The sequence below is a fragment of the Nerophis lumbriciformis genome, linkage group LG27, assembly GCF_033978685.3.
Source record: "Nerophis lumbriciformis linkage group LG27, RoL_Nlum_v2.1, whole genome shotgun sequence".
In the NCBI taxonomy this organism is placed as follows: Eukaryota; Metazoa; Chordata; class Actinopteri; order Syngnathiformes; family Syngnathidae; genus Nerophis; species Nerophis lumbriciformis.
Genome location: NC_084574.2, coordinates 12,785,935 through 12,802,571, shown reverse-complemented (window position 1 = coordinate 12,802,571; position 16,637 = coordinate 12,785,935). Strand labels below are relative to the sequence as shown.

The 16,637-nt window shown below is 42.6% G+C and overlaps 1 protein-coding gene across 1 annotated transcript in view; it reads right to left on the bottom strand.

Annotated features, from left to right (window-relative positions):
* prkcaa (protein kinase C, alpha, a) overlaps positions 1-16,637 on the bottom strand; it is a 407,487-nt gene that overhangs the window by 32,484 nt on the left and 358,366 nt on the right. Inside the window, exon 16 of the mRNA XM_061922863.2 lies at positions 8,752-8,892. Within this exon, the coding sequence (XP_061778847.1) occupies positions 8,752-8,892 (141 nt within the window). The remainder of the gene's footprint in view (positions 1-8,751; positions 8,893-16,637) is intronic.

Below are 16,637 nucleotides of genomic sequence, written 5' to 3'. Positions count from 1 at the left end.
AGTTCCATTGGCAGCAAAACAGGCCCAGAGCATACTACTACCACCATAATGCTTGACGGTAGGAATAGTGTTCCTGGGATTAAAGGCCTCACCTTTTCCCCTCCAAACATATTGCTGGGTATTGTGGCAAAACAACTACATTTTAGTTTCATCTGTCCACAGAACTTTCACCCTGGACATACTTTGATTGTTAAACTTGAAAAATAATGCCTGGCAGAGCACCAACGAGGAATTTGTAACAACTGGTACCAAATCCAAGCAAAGTTTGGTTGACTGCCTTTGGGCAGACTTCTAAAAACGTACTGATTCAACCTCAGCTACCAAGTAAGTAATCCTTTCTGGAATAATGCCCAAAAGATATAGGTGTCTTGCATAACAAGATTCAGGCATGCAAACACAGGTGCGGTCATGTCAGATTGGAGATAAATCCCATTTAGTCCATTAAGTGCAGAGCGAATTAGACAGACTGTCAATATGCAGTCACCTTGGAACAGTTCGTACATCTTTGTGTCTTACGGCCGCAGTGATATTCCGTGTGTGTGTATACGTGTCCACATATCCTATTAGGGCTACCTAACGTTTCAGGACGTCTGTGCAATGACACGGTCCTCCAACTCCTTGTTTCTCATCCTCTGCTCACAGAACTATCAATCAACAGCTTCTCCACTTGACCTACTTTCCGCATCCTCCTTAAAGCCATAAAGCATGGCGGCCATCCACAAGTGGGCGTGGATCGACCTGTGTGCGGATTCTGCACAATTCAGCCTCGTTTCCCAGCTCAGTGGAAGTCGCCGGTGTTTATGTACACTTGCTGTGTTGCCTGGGCGACCACATCCGAGGGATGCATGAACGCTTAGTGAGCGCGCCTTGACGCTCATTCTACCACACGTTTTTTTTTTTTTTTCGTCAAAAGGTTTGAATCTCTCAGCTGGGTGCAGCCAGCGTATTGATTGCAATTCTGCAGCTGTCATGAGCGGATGAAGTGAGATTGAGCAAGGATGTGTGGGCTGAAGGGGACGGTCCGGATGTATTTGAGGGGTGTGGGAAAGATGTAGAACAGGGGTCAGCAACCCGCGGCTCCGGAGCCGCATGCGGCTCTTTGATCACTCTGATGCGGCTCAGCTGCATACTTGCCGACCCTCCCGTTTTTTCCGGATTTCAATGTCTCTCCCGGGGCAAATGTTCTCCGACTTTCCCCTGGACTACAATACCGAGGCTGTGCCGTGATGGCACTGCCTTTAACGTCCTCTACAATATGTCGTCGCGTCCGCTTTTACACTTTTTTCGGGAGAACATCCGCACTGTAACACAACATAAACACAACAGAACAAATACCCAGAATCCCATGCATCCCTAACTTTTCCGGGCTACAATATACACCCCCGCTACCACCAAACCCCGCCCCCCCCAACCCCGCCCACCTCAACCGACGCACAAAGGTGGGGGGTTTGGTGGTAGCGGGGGTGCATGATGTAGTCCGGAAGAGTTAGGGATGCATGGGATTCTGGGTATTTGTTCTGTTGTGTTTATGTTGTGTTACGGTGCGGGTGTTCTCCCGAAATGTTTGTCATTCTTGTTTGGTGTGGGTTCACAGTGTGGCGCATATTAGTAAGAGTGTTAAAGTTGTTTAAACGGGCACCCTCAGTGTGACCTGTATGGCTGTTGACCAAGTATGCCTTGCAGTTACTTTTGTGTGTCTGCAGAAGCCGCATACAACATGTGACTGGACTCGCAAGCTGTTTGTCCAGGTTGTAGAGGGCGCTAAAGGTAGTGCCATCATAGCACGCCCTTATTATTGTTGTTTGGGTGAAATTCAGCAGACATTCGAGAGAATAATTGCTCTGAAATCCGGATGTCTCCCGAATAAATTGGGAGGGTCGGCAAGTGTGATGCTGTCAAGCGGCATTCATATGAAACTTGCGGGCCGCACTAACATTAAATTTTCTTTCAAAGGTGCAGGCCGCATGTCTGAGACCCCTGGTTTATACATAGCACAAAGCAAAAAAAAACTTTGTATGCAGTGTTATTTCATTTTAAATTTCAAAAGAGTTTTGTGGCTCCCATTGTTTTCTTTATTTTGTGAAACGGGTCAAAATGGCTCTTTGAGTGGTAAAGGTTGGTGTAGAACAAGAGCTATTTAAAAAGTTAAAGTACCAATGATTGTCACACACACACACTAGGTGTGGCGAAATTATTCTCTGCATTTGACCCATCACCCTTGATCACCCCCTGGGAGGTGAGGGGAGCAGTGAGCAGCAGTGGTGGCCGTGCCCGGGAATCATTTTTGGTGATTTAACCCCCAATTCCAACCCTTGATGCTGAGTGCCAAGCAGGGAGGTAATGGGTCCCATTTTTATAGTCTTTGGTATGACTCGGCCGGGGTTTGAACTCACAACCTACCCAATCTCAGGGCGGACACTCTAACCACTGCGGTATTGCATGGCCGAGTGAGGTGGACATGATGGTAGGTCGTGACATTTCTCATGTTTCTTCGCATTTTACAGCGAAGTAGCATTCACTGTGCTATGGCAAAGCAATTTGCATGTGCCGGCTACCCTTCAATGCGGAAGTGGACTTGAAATCTGTGTTCTTAGAACTCCGGCTTATTAATCATTCCCAAAGCCCCCCCAAAAAGTCTGCGGGCTATAGAGCTTTTTGTATTCGGGCTCCAGTAATCTAACAGTTCGAGATGCTACCTCATCTTAAAACTCATTCATACACCGTAACCAGGCCCCTTTTTAGACCAGTTGATCTGCCGTCTCTCTTTTCTGCTCTGCCCCCCTTCCAATGTTTCTCCTTGTTCCCATTGGGGTCGAGTTTCTTCCTGCCCTGATGTGGGATCTGGGTCGAGGATGTTGTTGTGGTTTGTGCAGCCCTTTAAGGGACGGCGTGGCGCAGTGGAAGAGTGGCCGTGCGCGACCCGAGGGTCCCTGGTTCAATCCCCACCTAGTACCAACCTCGTCATGTCCGTTGTGTCCTGAGCAAGACACTTCACCCTTGCTCCTGATGGGTGCTGGTTAGCGCCTTGCATGGCAGCTCCCTCCATCAGTGTGTGAATGTGTGTGTGAATGGGTAAATGTGGAAGTAGTGTCAAAGCGCTTTGAGTACCTTGAAGGTAGAAAAGCGCTATACAAGTACAACCCATTTGAGACACTCACTTTGATTGATTGATTGATACAAAGCTTCAGTTCTTTTTTCACTCCTGCAAACTCGCTTTCACAAGAATGAGTACACCTCTCACATTCCAGCAACTATTCTATCACATCATCTTTATCTGAAAAGGACAATAGTATGGAAATGACCACTTGAATAGAGACAATGTTGGCTGTGTGTTAAGTACAGAGGTTCCGATCAGGGATTTCTGCTGCCGATTCCGATATCGATCATCCATGAGTGAGATCGGCCGATACCAATTCCTATACTGATGTGCTTTCTGTAAATTTTTCTACTTTCTTTATCTCATACATTTTGTTTGAGCAAAACAAAGTCAATAGTACTCAATAACTAAACTAAAGTAAAAACTACTATCTAGTACTCATTTAATTTTTTATTTTTTTTTGCCTTCAAAGTCCTATTGTGTCTAAGGAAATATTCTCAGAATTTGCAAACATTAACAGTGTCAGAATAATTGTATATAAGTTATCACACAACTTGTTTTCTATGAGTTCAGGCTGCCCCGCGTGAAGACTGTTTGCCCGGGGATACTATCCACTGTTGCTTACGAAGCTGTCTTTGATCTTATCGAGCAAAAGGCGGACAGCTTGTAAACCTCCACTGTGTGCGATGGAATGCGCCGGTTTCTCAGATCTTGGACAGCCACAGGAAGGACCCGAAATCTACGAGCAGAGAGGGGGCAAACCTGACACCGCTCAAAGCACCGTTTGTTTGAACTGTTTATGACCCAGTGCAGCTGCTGTATAGTGAGACCCCTCCCTTTAGAAGCAGCTATGTAATCAGGGAATGCCCAAACAAAAACAAAAAAACCCTAAAGGTTCTGTTTGCAACATTTACACCGATGCCTATAGGGCGCTGACTTTTCAATGCATTTTAGGCGTTATATTTCGCCCTCCTACCCCAAATTTTCATTGAATGGGGAACGGCAGCGGAGACGCTACAAGTGCGCCGACGGACCCTTTTTGTTTTTATTAACTTTTTGTGTCAATTTCCACCGCCCGCGGTACATCACCGACATGCTGTTCTGCATTCCAGCACTAAATACACACGGAGCTTCTAATCTTGCCGGACGCCGCAACAAATCTGTTCAATTTAACTCAAATCTGCTAGTGTTGGACAGGAAGTCACGCGCAAACACAAAATAAAGTATCCGTTTACTTTCAAAATAAAACACTCCCGTCTTCAAGGCGGATCGCATTTCACACTTTGAAAGTCCTAATGGGTGGCGACAGACATGAAGTCAACTGGTCAAAGGTTTTCAGACTTCATTTTCATCTTGTTGATGCAATTGGATTCAACTTGTTTGCAGGAACCGGAGCCCCTGAGAGCTAAAAGAAGAACAAAAATACTATATTTATATATGTAAGACACACATACAGTGCCTGTCCTTCATGCTATGTAATTGTTTGCATTGTTTTGTTTGACATGACTTGCCTTCCTGGGAGCTTCATAATAAATTGACGTCATATAAATTATACATTGAGATAAGAAGCTATGGAATTATTTATGGCTCATACTGTAGTCACATGCAGTATATACTAGATAGTAGTTTTTACTTTAGTTTAGTTATTGAGTACTATTGACTTTGTTTTGCTCGGACAAAATTTATGAGATAAAGAAAGTAGAAAAATGTACAGATAGCACGTGATCAGTATCGGTATTGGCCTAGTGCAGTGTCTTTCAACCATTGTGGCAGACTAGTGTGTCGTGAGATACAGTCTGGTGTATCTAATTTCACCTATTTGGGTTAAAAATATTTTTGCAAACCAGTAAATATAGTTTGTAAATGATGTGTTGTTGTTGAGTGTCTGTGTTGTCTAGAGCTCGGCAGAGTAACCATGTAATATTTCTCCATATCAGTAGGTGGAAGCCGGTCGCTAATTGCTTTGTAGATGTCGGAAACAGCGGGAGGCAGGGTGAAGGTAAAACTGTGTCTAATGCTTAAACCAAAAATAAACAAAAGGTGAGTGCCCCTAGGAAAAGGCATTGAAGCTTAGGGAAGGCTATGCAGAACGGAACTAAAACTGAACCGGCTACAAAGTAAACAAAAACAGAATGCTGGAGGACAGCAAAGACTTACTGTGGAGCAAAGACGGCGTCCACAATGTACATCCGAACATGACATGACAATCAACAATGTCCCCGCAAAGAAGGATTAAAACAACCGAAAAAATTATCGATTGCTAAAAACAAAGTAGATGCGGGAAATATCGCTCAAAGGAAGACATGAAACTGCTCCAGGAAAATACCAAAAAAAGAGAAAAAGCCACCAAAATAGGAGCGCGAGACAAGAACTAAAACACTACACACAGGAAAACAGCAAAAAACGCCAAATAAGTCAGGGCGTGATGTGACAGGTGGTGACAGTACACCTACTTTGAGACAAGAGCTATAGTCATGCATGCTTGGTTATGGTTTAAAGTCAAATCCAACAATTGCGACAACAACTTTTTACTGTCAACTGAGTCTCGTTTTTTAATGATTTCTATTTTTTGGCTCAAAAAAAGGTTGAAAAACACTGGCCTAGTGGTTAGAGTGTCCGCCCTGAGATCGGTAGGTCGTGAGTTCAAACCCCGGCCGAGTCATACCAAAGACTGTAAAAATGGGACCTATTACCTCCCTGCTTGGCACTCAGCATCAAGGGTTGGAATTGGGGGTTAAATCACCAAAAAGGATTCCCGGGTACAGCCACCGCTGCTGCTCACTGCTCCCCTCACCTCCCAGAGGGTGATCAAGGGTGCTGGGTCAAATGCAGAGAATATGGGTACTTTAACTTTAACTTAATATACTCTCTGGGTCTAACTGTTTTGACTGGGGTCAGACAATCTGGAATCAGTTTCTCTACTACTACTAAAAAAAGATGTCCAGTATTACTGATTTAGATTACATCATTCATTAATGTATGTCGCAAACGTGATGAAGTGCCAGTAATCCTGTACATGTACTTCATTGCGTGCATGTGCCACACATCTGGAGAGGCAGAGTTGTTTAGTCACTATAAAAGCCCCGTGATGGACTGTAATGGCTTGTGTTCAGTATTCATGAGCTGCATAAATGGCTGCATCCCCCCTCTGACGACCCATCACAGGAAAAAAGCGACTGATGGGTATTTATCGCACAAGCAAAGCAAAACTATATAACATTGTTGTAAGCAAATATAGCGTAATAATAAAATCAATGTACCGTATTTTCCGGACCATAGGGCGCACCGGATTATAAGGCGCACTGCCGATGAATGGTCTATTTTTGATATTTTTTCATATATAAGGCGCACCGGATTATAGGGCACATTAAAGGAGTCATATTATTATTATTATTATTATTATTATTATTTTGTAAATGTAAAACACTTGGTTCTTTGCTCAAAATGTTGCTTAGATGATGTTTTACAGATCATCTTCAAGCCGCTTTCTGACAGTCGCTTCCGGATGCACCGTTTTGTGGGCGGGTCTTATTTAGTCAACTCAGCCTTAGATTAACTTTTCTTTTCCCCCCCAGCCTGGCTAACTTAGCAGTAAGAGGATATATGGGCTTATTGTTCTTCCACCATAGAAGTGGGTCAAAATCTAGTTTCTAATGCAATATGGACTTAAATCTGCTGCTATAAAAACATTTGTTATTGCTTTAGCCCTGCCTGACTCGCCGAGGAGAGGCTGCTTGAATGCGGTGGTGACGCTTCAAATGGGTTAGCATGTTTGACGTGTTGTCAGAAGCAGCTGCTGAACAATGTCGGCAAACCTCCGTCCTCCATTGTTGTATCGCGCAGCCAAAGTGTTCCCAAACGGGAGATCTTAACGAGGCAGGAGGGTCTTCCAGCTCTGGCTTTTACATGTTGTCGTAGCCCGGTCGCTGCTAGCATGCCGTGTGTTGTGCCTCGGTGTGTATTGTTTACACAACGTGCGATACGCTACTTAATATGTCCGTATGGAAACTCGTTCGGTATACCTCCGAACCGAACCGAAACCCCCGAACAGAAACGGTTCAATACAAATACACGTAACGTTACCCCCCTAACATTTCCTGATTTGAATATTAACCAAGTATTAGTAATTTTGTTATTAGAAGTGCTAACGCAGACAAACTATTTATAGCGGCGATGTGATCACCACAGTGTCTCCCTATGTAACATCATCGAGTGGTCTGCTGTTTCCACGCTTCCTTGCTCCTTGGATGTTTATTGTAGATCATAAAGGCTGAGGACGATTTCGACAAGTTGGTACACTTTGACATCCAATTTAGATCCAGGAATGGCGAGAACGACACAAAAAGACGGTCGGTCACCCACCCCGACCTCCTTTCTTCGCAATGATTATGTGTCAGTCTTCATCTCAATGGGTATATATGAACATCCTAGCAGTCAACATCCTAATGACAGCAGACGTTGTACAGTAAGTGATATTTTATTATGTTAGTTGGCTCTCGTGAAGTCTGCAGTGAGTAAATCAGTGATGAAGAAAAAATATGTGTTTATTAGATTAATGCGCCGCATATGCTTAAAATGACCAAAATACGTAATTATTAAATGTTATTATAAATTTGCTTGTTACTACATTATATATATACTTTTACCCATTGACGTCCCATTGGGGTGAGTTTTTCCTTGCCCTTATGTGGGCTCTGTACTGAGGATGTCGTTGTGGCTTGTGCAGCCCTTTAAGACACTTGTGATTTAGGGCTATATAAATAAACATTGATTGATTGATTGACTTACAGCATGTATATAAAACCCTAATGGAGGTCTTTGGGTGTTTTTTAAGGGATTTATAGGCAGAATAGAGGAGATCCCTTAGGCTCCATTGTAAGCGGACTTTTGGAATCGAAATGTATTCAATAGTTAGAATGAATTACAAAATAATAATTTGTCGTCACGTCTTTCATAAAGATTGCAAACAATCCAAAAAATTCCCCCAAAAAAGTGCAGTTCCCCTTTTAGTGGCCACATGCGTGGACAGCACCTTTTAGCTCTTATTTCCAAAATTGTGTACACTACTGAATTGGGGTCTTATGGCCACTTATGTGGACACTTATACTGCCATCTGGTGGTGTCAGAAGAGTTTAACATACAATGGAATTTGGAAGAAAAAAAAGGTGTAAAAATAAGAATTAGCATGTCACTACACATGAAGTACACGTTTGTGTACTTATGGACTAAGTACCTCATATCAAAAGATTATTCTTAGTTTTTATTCTAATTAGGGTCCAATAAGCCTAAATAGCAAAGAGAAATAAAACAAAAGCATGTAAACAAACAGTTTGGGCCTTAAGAGGTTAAGTTTGAGGATTTAGTCAGAAACAAGTAGTTTTAATCACCCCCTACTCCTACTACAAACGCTAATGGCTTGACTAATCATGTTATTATCCAGCGTACTGCAACCTCGCATCCTACATCTTGAATGTTAGGCTAGGTTAAGCCAGACAACAAAGAAGAGATCCTGGATAACTTCAATGTTGTAGTACAGGTCAGATTGTAAGAACCTACAACCAGTTTGCCAGAATCCAGGACCCACTCTTCCACTGAATGCCATATTTTGTTTTCGGTTTACTGTTTCAAAAGTGTGCGTAGAAGACTAGGCTTACCAGTTTGGGCTTGAAGGGTGGCTGTATCTCCTTGTTCTCAAGGCGTTCCCAGTCAATACGTCTGAAGAAAGCGTGCTCTTTGACGTCCCGCTCCCCTTCAGCGCCGCAGCCCAGTCGCTTGGACGGATGCTTGGTCATCAGCTGCTCGTGGTACAGAATGGACAGAGTGGGGCACAGGGTCAAAACAAGTGGTTCACATGTGGCAAAGTCATTTTATTCAATTGTTCTCTAGTGGAGGAGTTCAAGTACTTCGGAGTCTTGTTCACGAGTGAGGGAAGAGTGGATCGTGAGATCGACAGGCGGATCGGTGCGGCGTCTTCGGTAATGCGGACGCTGTATCAATCCGTTGTGGTGAAGAAGGAGCTGAGCCGGAAAGCAAAGCTCTCAATTTACCGGTCTATCTACGTTCCCATCCTCACCTATGGTCATGAGCTTTGGGTTATGACCGAAAGGACAAGATCACGGGTACAAGCGGCTGAAATGAGCTTCCTCCACCGGTTGGCGGGGCTCTCCCTTAGAGATAGGGTGAGAAGCTCTGCCATTCGGGAGGAGCTCAAAGTAATCGAGAGGAGCCAGATGAGGTGGTTCGGGCATCTGGTCAGGATGTCACCCGAACGCCTCCCTAGGGAGGTGTTTCGGGCAAATGTGGCATGTGGCAAAGTCATTTTATTCAATTGTTCTCTAGTGGAGGAGTTCAAGTACTTCGGAGTCTTGTTCACGAGTGAGGGAAGAGTGGATCGAGAGATCGACAGGCGGATCGGTGCGGCGTCTTCGGTAATGCGGACGCTGTATCGATCCGTTGTGGTGAAGAAGGAGCAAAGCTCTCAATTTACCGGTCGATCTACGTTCCCATCCTCACCTATGGTCATGAGTTTTGGGTTATGACCGAAAGGACAAGATCACGGGTACAAGCGGCTGAAATGAGCTTCCTCCACCGGGTGGCGGGGCTCTGGGTGAGAAGCTCTGTCATTCGGGAGGAGCTCAAAGTAATCGAGAGGAGCCAGATGAGGTGGTTCGGGCATCTGGTCAGGATGCCACCCGAACGCCTCCCTAGGGAGGTGTTTCGGGCACGTCCGACCGGTAGGAGGCCACGGGGAAGACCCAGGACACGTTGGGAAGACTATGTCTCCCGGCTGGCCTGGGAACGCCTCGGGATCCCCCGGGAAGAGCTGGACGAAGTGGCTGGGGAGAGGGAAGTCTGGGCTTCCCCGCGACCCGATCTCGGATAAGCGGAAGAAGATGGATGGATGGAAGGATGTTCTCTAGTGGAGTGTTTGGGATATTTCCACCTCAAGTAGAATGGAATGCATAGGGAATCATTTTTGGGCACAATGAGTCCACCTTGTTGCTACGGTAGTGCCCGAGTTTTGATGGTGAGAGGAGGTGCGAGGTACGGAATGGAGTGAGGGCAGATGTGTGTGTATTCTTGCTCACACACACTTGGATTAACTTTCAGTTTTGATGGATTAAAGCCAAAACAGCCACGCTTGGAAGGGGTGTAGCACGATGGACAAAAACAAGTGACCAGAGGGACCATCTTCGGAGAACGTGCCAGCTTTTAACAAACTGGTATTGTTAATATTTGTGGAATCAATTGTTAAACCTAAATTCTAATCTCCTCATTTTATTGAGACAGTCAATAGCACAAAAGAACCTGAGAGGACTCGGCCCTTAAAAAGGGAAACCCCAAACAGGAGTAAAATGCTTTTCATGTTTTAGTCCCTCTCCAGTGGTCTTTTGTGTTCCGTAATGTGAATCCGCTGCTTTTCTAGGTCAAAATATGACAACAAAACAGATGGGCATATAAATTTGTGATAAAATTATTTTTTTCCCTGCCCTCCCTTTTTGCCTTTAGAGAAGTGCTGCCACTTCCCATCACTCTACACACTGACACAAGGACACAGCATTTTGTACTAAAGTAAACTGAGACTAAAAAGTACCCGTAGGAAGATGAGCAACAACAAAATCTGCTCCTTGTTAAATTATGTAGCTGCCCGCTGGCACGCAGGGTACTCTATCAAAATAAAGCTCTGCAAATAAAGCACTTGGACTTTAAGATAAGATTCCAGACTGGTAAATTCAAAAATGATTATCCTACTTGATTTTTTTTTCCTGATATTGTTGTGAAAATTTACCACATTGGAGTCTAGTTGTGTGTGTAATCATCAAAACGTGTTTTTGCATAAAAAGTATGAATAGTCTGTTACTCTTAAATTGTCTATATTTGTTCGAGTATATCTCGGTATAGCTCGGTTGGTAGAGTGGCCGTGCCAGCAACTTGAGGGTTCCAGGTTCAATGCCCGCTTCCGCCATCCTAGTCACTGCCGTTGTGTCCTTGGGCAAGACACTTTACCCACCTGCTCCCAGTGCCACCCACACTGGTGTACTGGAGAGGAGGCTACGCCGGATAGTCGAACCTCGGATTCAGGAGGAACAGTGTGGTTTTCGTCCTGGTCGTGGAACTGTGGACCAGCTCTATACTCTCGGCAGGGTCCTTGAGGGTGCATGGGAGTTTGCCCAACCAGTCTACATGTGTTTTGTGGACTTGGAGAAGGTATTCGACCGTGTCCCTCGGGAAGTCCTGTGGGGAGTGCTCAGAGAGTATGGGGTATCGGATTGTCTGATTGTGGCAGTCCGCTCCCTGTATGATCAGTGCCAGAGCTTGGTCCGCATTGCCGGCAGTAAGTCGGACACGTTTCCAGTGAGAGTTGGACTCCGCCAAGGCTGCCCTTTGTCGCCGATTCTGTTCATAACTTTTATGGACAGAATTTCTAGGCGCAGTCAAGGTGTTGAGGGGATCTGGTTTGGTGGCTGCAGGATTAGGTCTCTGCTTTTTGCAGATGATGTGGTCCTGATGGCTTCATCTGGCCAGGATCTTCAGCTCTCACTGGATCGGTTCGCAGCTGAGTGTGAAGCGACTGGGATGAGAATCAGCACCTCCAAGTCCGAGTCCATGGTTCTCGCCCGGAAAAGGGTGGAGTGCCATCTCCGGGTTGGGGAGGAGATCTTGCCCCAAGTGGAGGAGTTCAAGTACCTCGGAGTCTTGTTCACGAGTGAGGGAAGAGTGGATCGTGAGATCGACAGGCGGATCGGTGCGGCGTCTTCAGTAATGCGCACGCTGTATCGATCCGTTGTGGTGAAGAAGGAGCTGAGCCGGAAGGCAAAGCTCTCAATTTACCGGTCGATCTACGTTCCCATCCTCACCTTTGGTCACTGGTTTAAATGTAATTTACATATTGGGTTTCACTATGTGAAGCGCTTTGAGTCACTAGAGAAAAGCGCTATATAAATATAATTCACTTCAATTCACTTCACAAATTACACAACGTGCCAACTTCACTGGTTTTGGGTTTTGTACTTTCGGATGCCTCTGTTCGCGGGGTTTTGCAGTCTGGCTGCGTTGTGACATCGGAGCGAGGTGGACGTACTTATTTAGACATTAAGAGGAGCTCCTCCCCCTCTCCTTCAGGCTATGAAGGAAAAAGGGTAGGATATATAATTATTTTAATCTATTCCTGGCACGTGCATAATAACACAGACGTGACAGTGACATAAATGCGGCTAAAAGCAGTTTTTTAATGCAGAGTTTGAATCAATCAGAGTGTGTAGGTGCACCTATTGTTGTGACCGGGTGAATCTATATGTTTATGAAGTTGATTTTCGACCGTGTCTGGAAAAAAAGAAATTTGCTGTGACGACTTCGAGATACACATTTAAATCTAGACTAAAATCATCATAGGTTTTATTTTATTTTATTTATTTATTATTTAGTTTTTTTTATTTATTTTAATATTCAAACTGCAATGTCTGTGCAGAAGTGTCTGCACTACTGACTATCACAAAACCAATAATGACAACAATGTCAATTAAAAATGAACATTATTATCTTCATAAAGATAAGGGATAACGAGCTATAAGTTGCAATCTGCCAACAGGGAAACAACAGCAGCAAAGTATTACAAGAGTAAGCTAAACTTCTAAAAGGATGTCAGCAGTTTTTCATCGAGTTATTTCTAAATATAGAAAGTGTGAGCCGGGGCACACGTTCAATGAGTTCAAGTCATTTGGGCTTTTTGTGCGTGAAAAAGGCAGCGACAGAACTTCCTGCTGCAAATATCACACCGTGAAAAGTCTTCCAGCTGCTTTGCTTCAAACTTGATTGCTTGAATTACTTTGCACATTGCAGGATTCTCTCGGGAACATTTGCACAGTTCTATCTTTAAAACTGTATGTGTGCTGAATAATAAGTCGGCCTTTAAATAACATTTGATGCCAATGTATCAAATGTTTGGTTTGTTTTAGGGATTTTGCTCATTAGAAAATCGTCATTTTGTTTTGCAGTTTAATATAAAGTGGTAACATACTGTACAGAAGTAAATATATACAGGACTGTCTCAGAAAATTAGAAACAAAAATGTCATACATTCTGGATTCATTACACATCAACTGAAATATTGCAAGCCTTTTATTATTTTAATATTGCTGATTATGGCATACAGCTTAAGAAAACTCAAAAATCATGGTGCCTCCATGCCACGCCGCATTGATGCAGTAATCCGTGCAAAAGGATTCCCAACCAAGTACTGAGTGCATTAATTGACATTTTCAAATGTTTGATTTTGTTTTGTTGTTATAAATCTTTTTTTTTTTTACTTGGTCTGAGGAAATATTCTAATTTTTTGAGATACGATTTTTGAGTTTTCTTAAGCTGTATGCCATATTCAGCAATATTTCAGTTGATGTGTAATGAATCCAGAATGTATGACTTTTTTTATTTTTTTAATTGCATTACAGAAAATAAAGAACTTTATCACAATATTCTAATTTTCTGAGACAGTCCTGTATATATACATATGTATACATAAATAGTAGGGGTGTAACGGTACACAACAATTTCGTTTAGAGGTCACGGTTCGGTTCATTTTCGGTACAGTAAGAAAACAACAAAATATAAAATTTTGGGTTATTTATTTACCAAATTTGTAAACAATGGCTTTATCCTTTTAACATTGGGAACACTATAATAATTGTCCACGTTAATCCACATTAAACTGCCTCAAGTTGTTGCTCGGATTAAATAAAATGTCAATACTTTTCTTCTACATATAAAAAGTGCAACATTAAACAGTTTCAAGTCAACTCATCATGCTTAATTTTATACAGCATTTGGGAAGTTAGTTGATTTTTATTATGTAAATGTTATATTTTTTATGATAGCAGGGACCCTGCCATTCAAAACTAGGCTGCTGCATTACTAATGATTAATGTAACTATAGCTGAAAAAATGGTACAATAGCAATAGGAGAGACTATTCATCCCTGAACACCATGGAGTTCATGTAGGCTTAATGATGTACTTACATTATTATATCAACTATCAGAGACAGAAACTCTTCATTTAACATAATGTCCTTTTTTGCTGCTTCAACACAGCTCAATCAACACAGAAAAAGGTAAAGTGAAATAACAGACAGACAGGGCTTTGCTGTCCGTAACACACACACACACACACACACACACACACACACACACACACACACACACACTTGCCCCCCCGAGTCAAAATAATTGCCCAGGCCTGCTGTACAGTATAGCGGTTTCGAAGTTACAGTGTGCACAGGCTACAATAATCAGGTTAAGGTTTAAACAACAATACCTGTATTTTTTAAATGCAACGCGTAAAATAGTTCCTATTTATGTAAAGTGCAAGCTGAGTCAGCAAAAATCATCTATCATGACTTAGAGCATTGGAGAGCAACCCGTTACTAAGATTTGGTCATTTATCTCTTTGACCCATTTAAAAATGTGATGTATTGCGCAATATACAGGATATGGCTCACATTGATTGCTGGGTCCAATTTGAAGTACTACATGATTATAAACAAAAAATACAAACAAACGCAAACGCTGTAAAGAAGAAAAAAAAAGGGCTCACTCATTACACAGCTATAAAAAAATAATTGTTCCCTTCTTCCTGCTTCAATGACTGAATTTAGTTTGTGGTCTGGTGAACATCATTGCACTAATAATGTCATTACAACAATACTGAATGCTTCTTTGGTGACTTTTAAATAGAGAAATATTGTTTCCGGAATATGTCAGTGGTGCTAACCTGCGTAACCAGATATTGCATATTCCAAATGACTATAAACGGTTTGAAAACATGAAATTATGAACTTTTGAAATAGTTATACATTTTATAATAATAATAATAATAATAGATTTTATTTGTAAAAAATACTTTACATTGAGTAAACAACCTCAAAGTGCTACAGTGTATTAAAAAAATAAAAAGATAACAAAAATAAATAAATAAAAACTCGAACAGCCAAATAGCTAAAACTATTATGCATATAACTTTTAAGCCTTTTTTAAAAGCACCCACAGTCTGTGGTGCCCTCAGGTGGTCAGGGAGAGCGTTCAACAGACTGGGAGCGGCGGAGCAGAAAGCCCGGTCTTCCATTGTTCGTAGCTTTGTCCTCGGAGGTTAGCCTGTCCGGAGCGGAGGTGTCGTGTGGAGGATTTGGGGGTGAGTAGTTCTTCGAGGTAGAGGGGGGCATTTCCATTTTTAGACTTTTCCTTATGAGCAGCCTGTTTTGTGCATGTAAAAAATGTCCTTCACTTTGTGGTCTGTGTGGGAAAGTGGTAGACTTCTGTACGGTACTGAAAAAAATCTTGATGATAAAAACATGTATCGTTACACAGTGCATCTTGAAAGTATTCACAGCGATTCACTTTTCCACATTTTGTTATCTTACATGTATATTGGATGATACACAATACCCCATTAAACAATGTGATTTTTTTTTTTTAATGTGCAAATTTATAAAAAAAAACAAAAAAAACATGTACATAAGTATTTACAGCCTTTGCTCAATACTTTGTTGATGCACCTTTGGCAGCAATTACAGCCTCAAGTCTTTTTGAATACGATGCCACAAGCTTGGCACACCTATCTTTGGGCAGTTTCGCCCATTCCTCTTTGCAGCACCTCTCAAGCTCCATCAGGTTGGATGGAGATTCATCCAGGATGTCTCTGTACATTGCTACATTCATGTTTCCCTCTATCCTGACTAGTATCCCGGTTCCTGTCACTGAAAAACACCCCCACACCATGATGCCGCCATCCCCTTTCTTCACTGTAGGGATGGTATTGGCCTGGTTTCCTCCAAACATGATGCCTGGCATTCACGCCAAAGAGTTCAATCTTTGTCTCATCAGACCCGAGAATTTAGTTTCTCATGGTCTGAGAGTCTTTCAGGTGCATTTTGGCAAACATTTACTAAGAAATGGCTTCTCTCTGGCCACTCTACCATACAGGCCTGATTGGTGGATTTCTGCAGAGATAGTTGTCTTTCTGGAAGGTTCTTCCCTCTTCACAAAGGAATGATGTAGTTCTGACATCGGGTTCTTGGTCACCTCCCTGATTAGAGTAAGATGAATGCAGCAATGTACAGAGACATCCTGGATGAAAACCAACGGTTGACATCCAACCTGATGGAGCTTGAGAGGTGCTGCAAAGAGGAATGGACGTAACTACCCAAAGATAGGTGTGCCAAGCCTGTGGCATGGTATTTAAAAAGACTTGAGGCTGTAATTGCTGACAAAAGTACATCACCAAAGTATTGTGCTAAGGCTGTAAATACTTATGTACAAACCCCGTTTCCATATGAGTTGGGAAATTGTGTTAGATGTAAATATAAACGGAATACAATGATTTGCAAATGCTTTTAAACCCATATTCAATTGAATGCACTACAAAGACAACATATTTGATGTTCAAACTCATAAACTTTATTTTTTTTTTTTGCAAATAATAATTAACTTAGAATTTCATGGCTGCAACACGTGCCAAAGTTGTTGGAAGAGGGCATGTTCACCACTGTG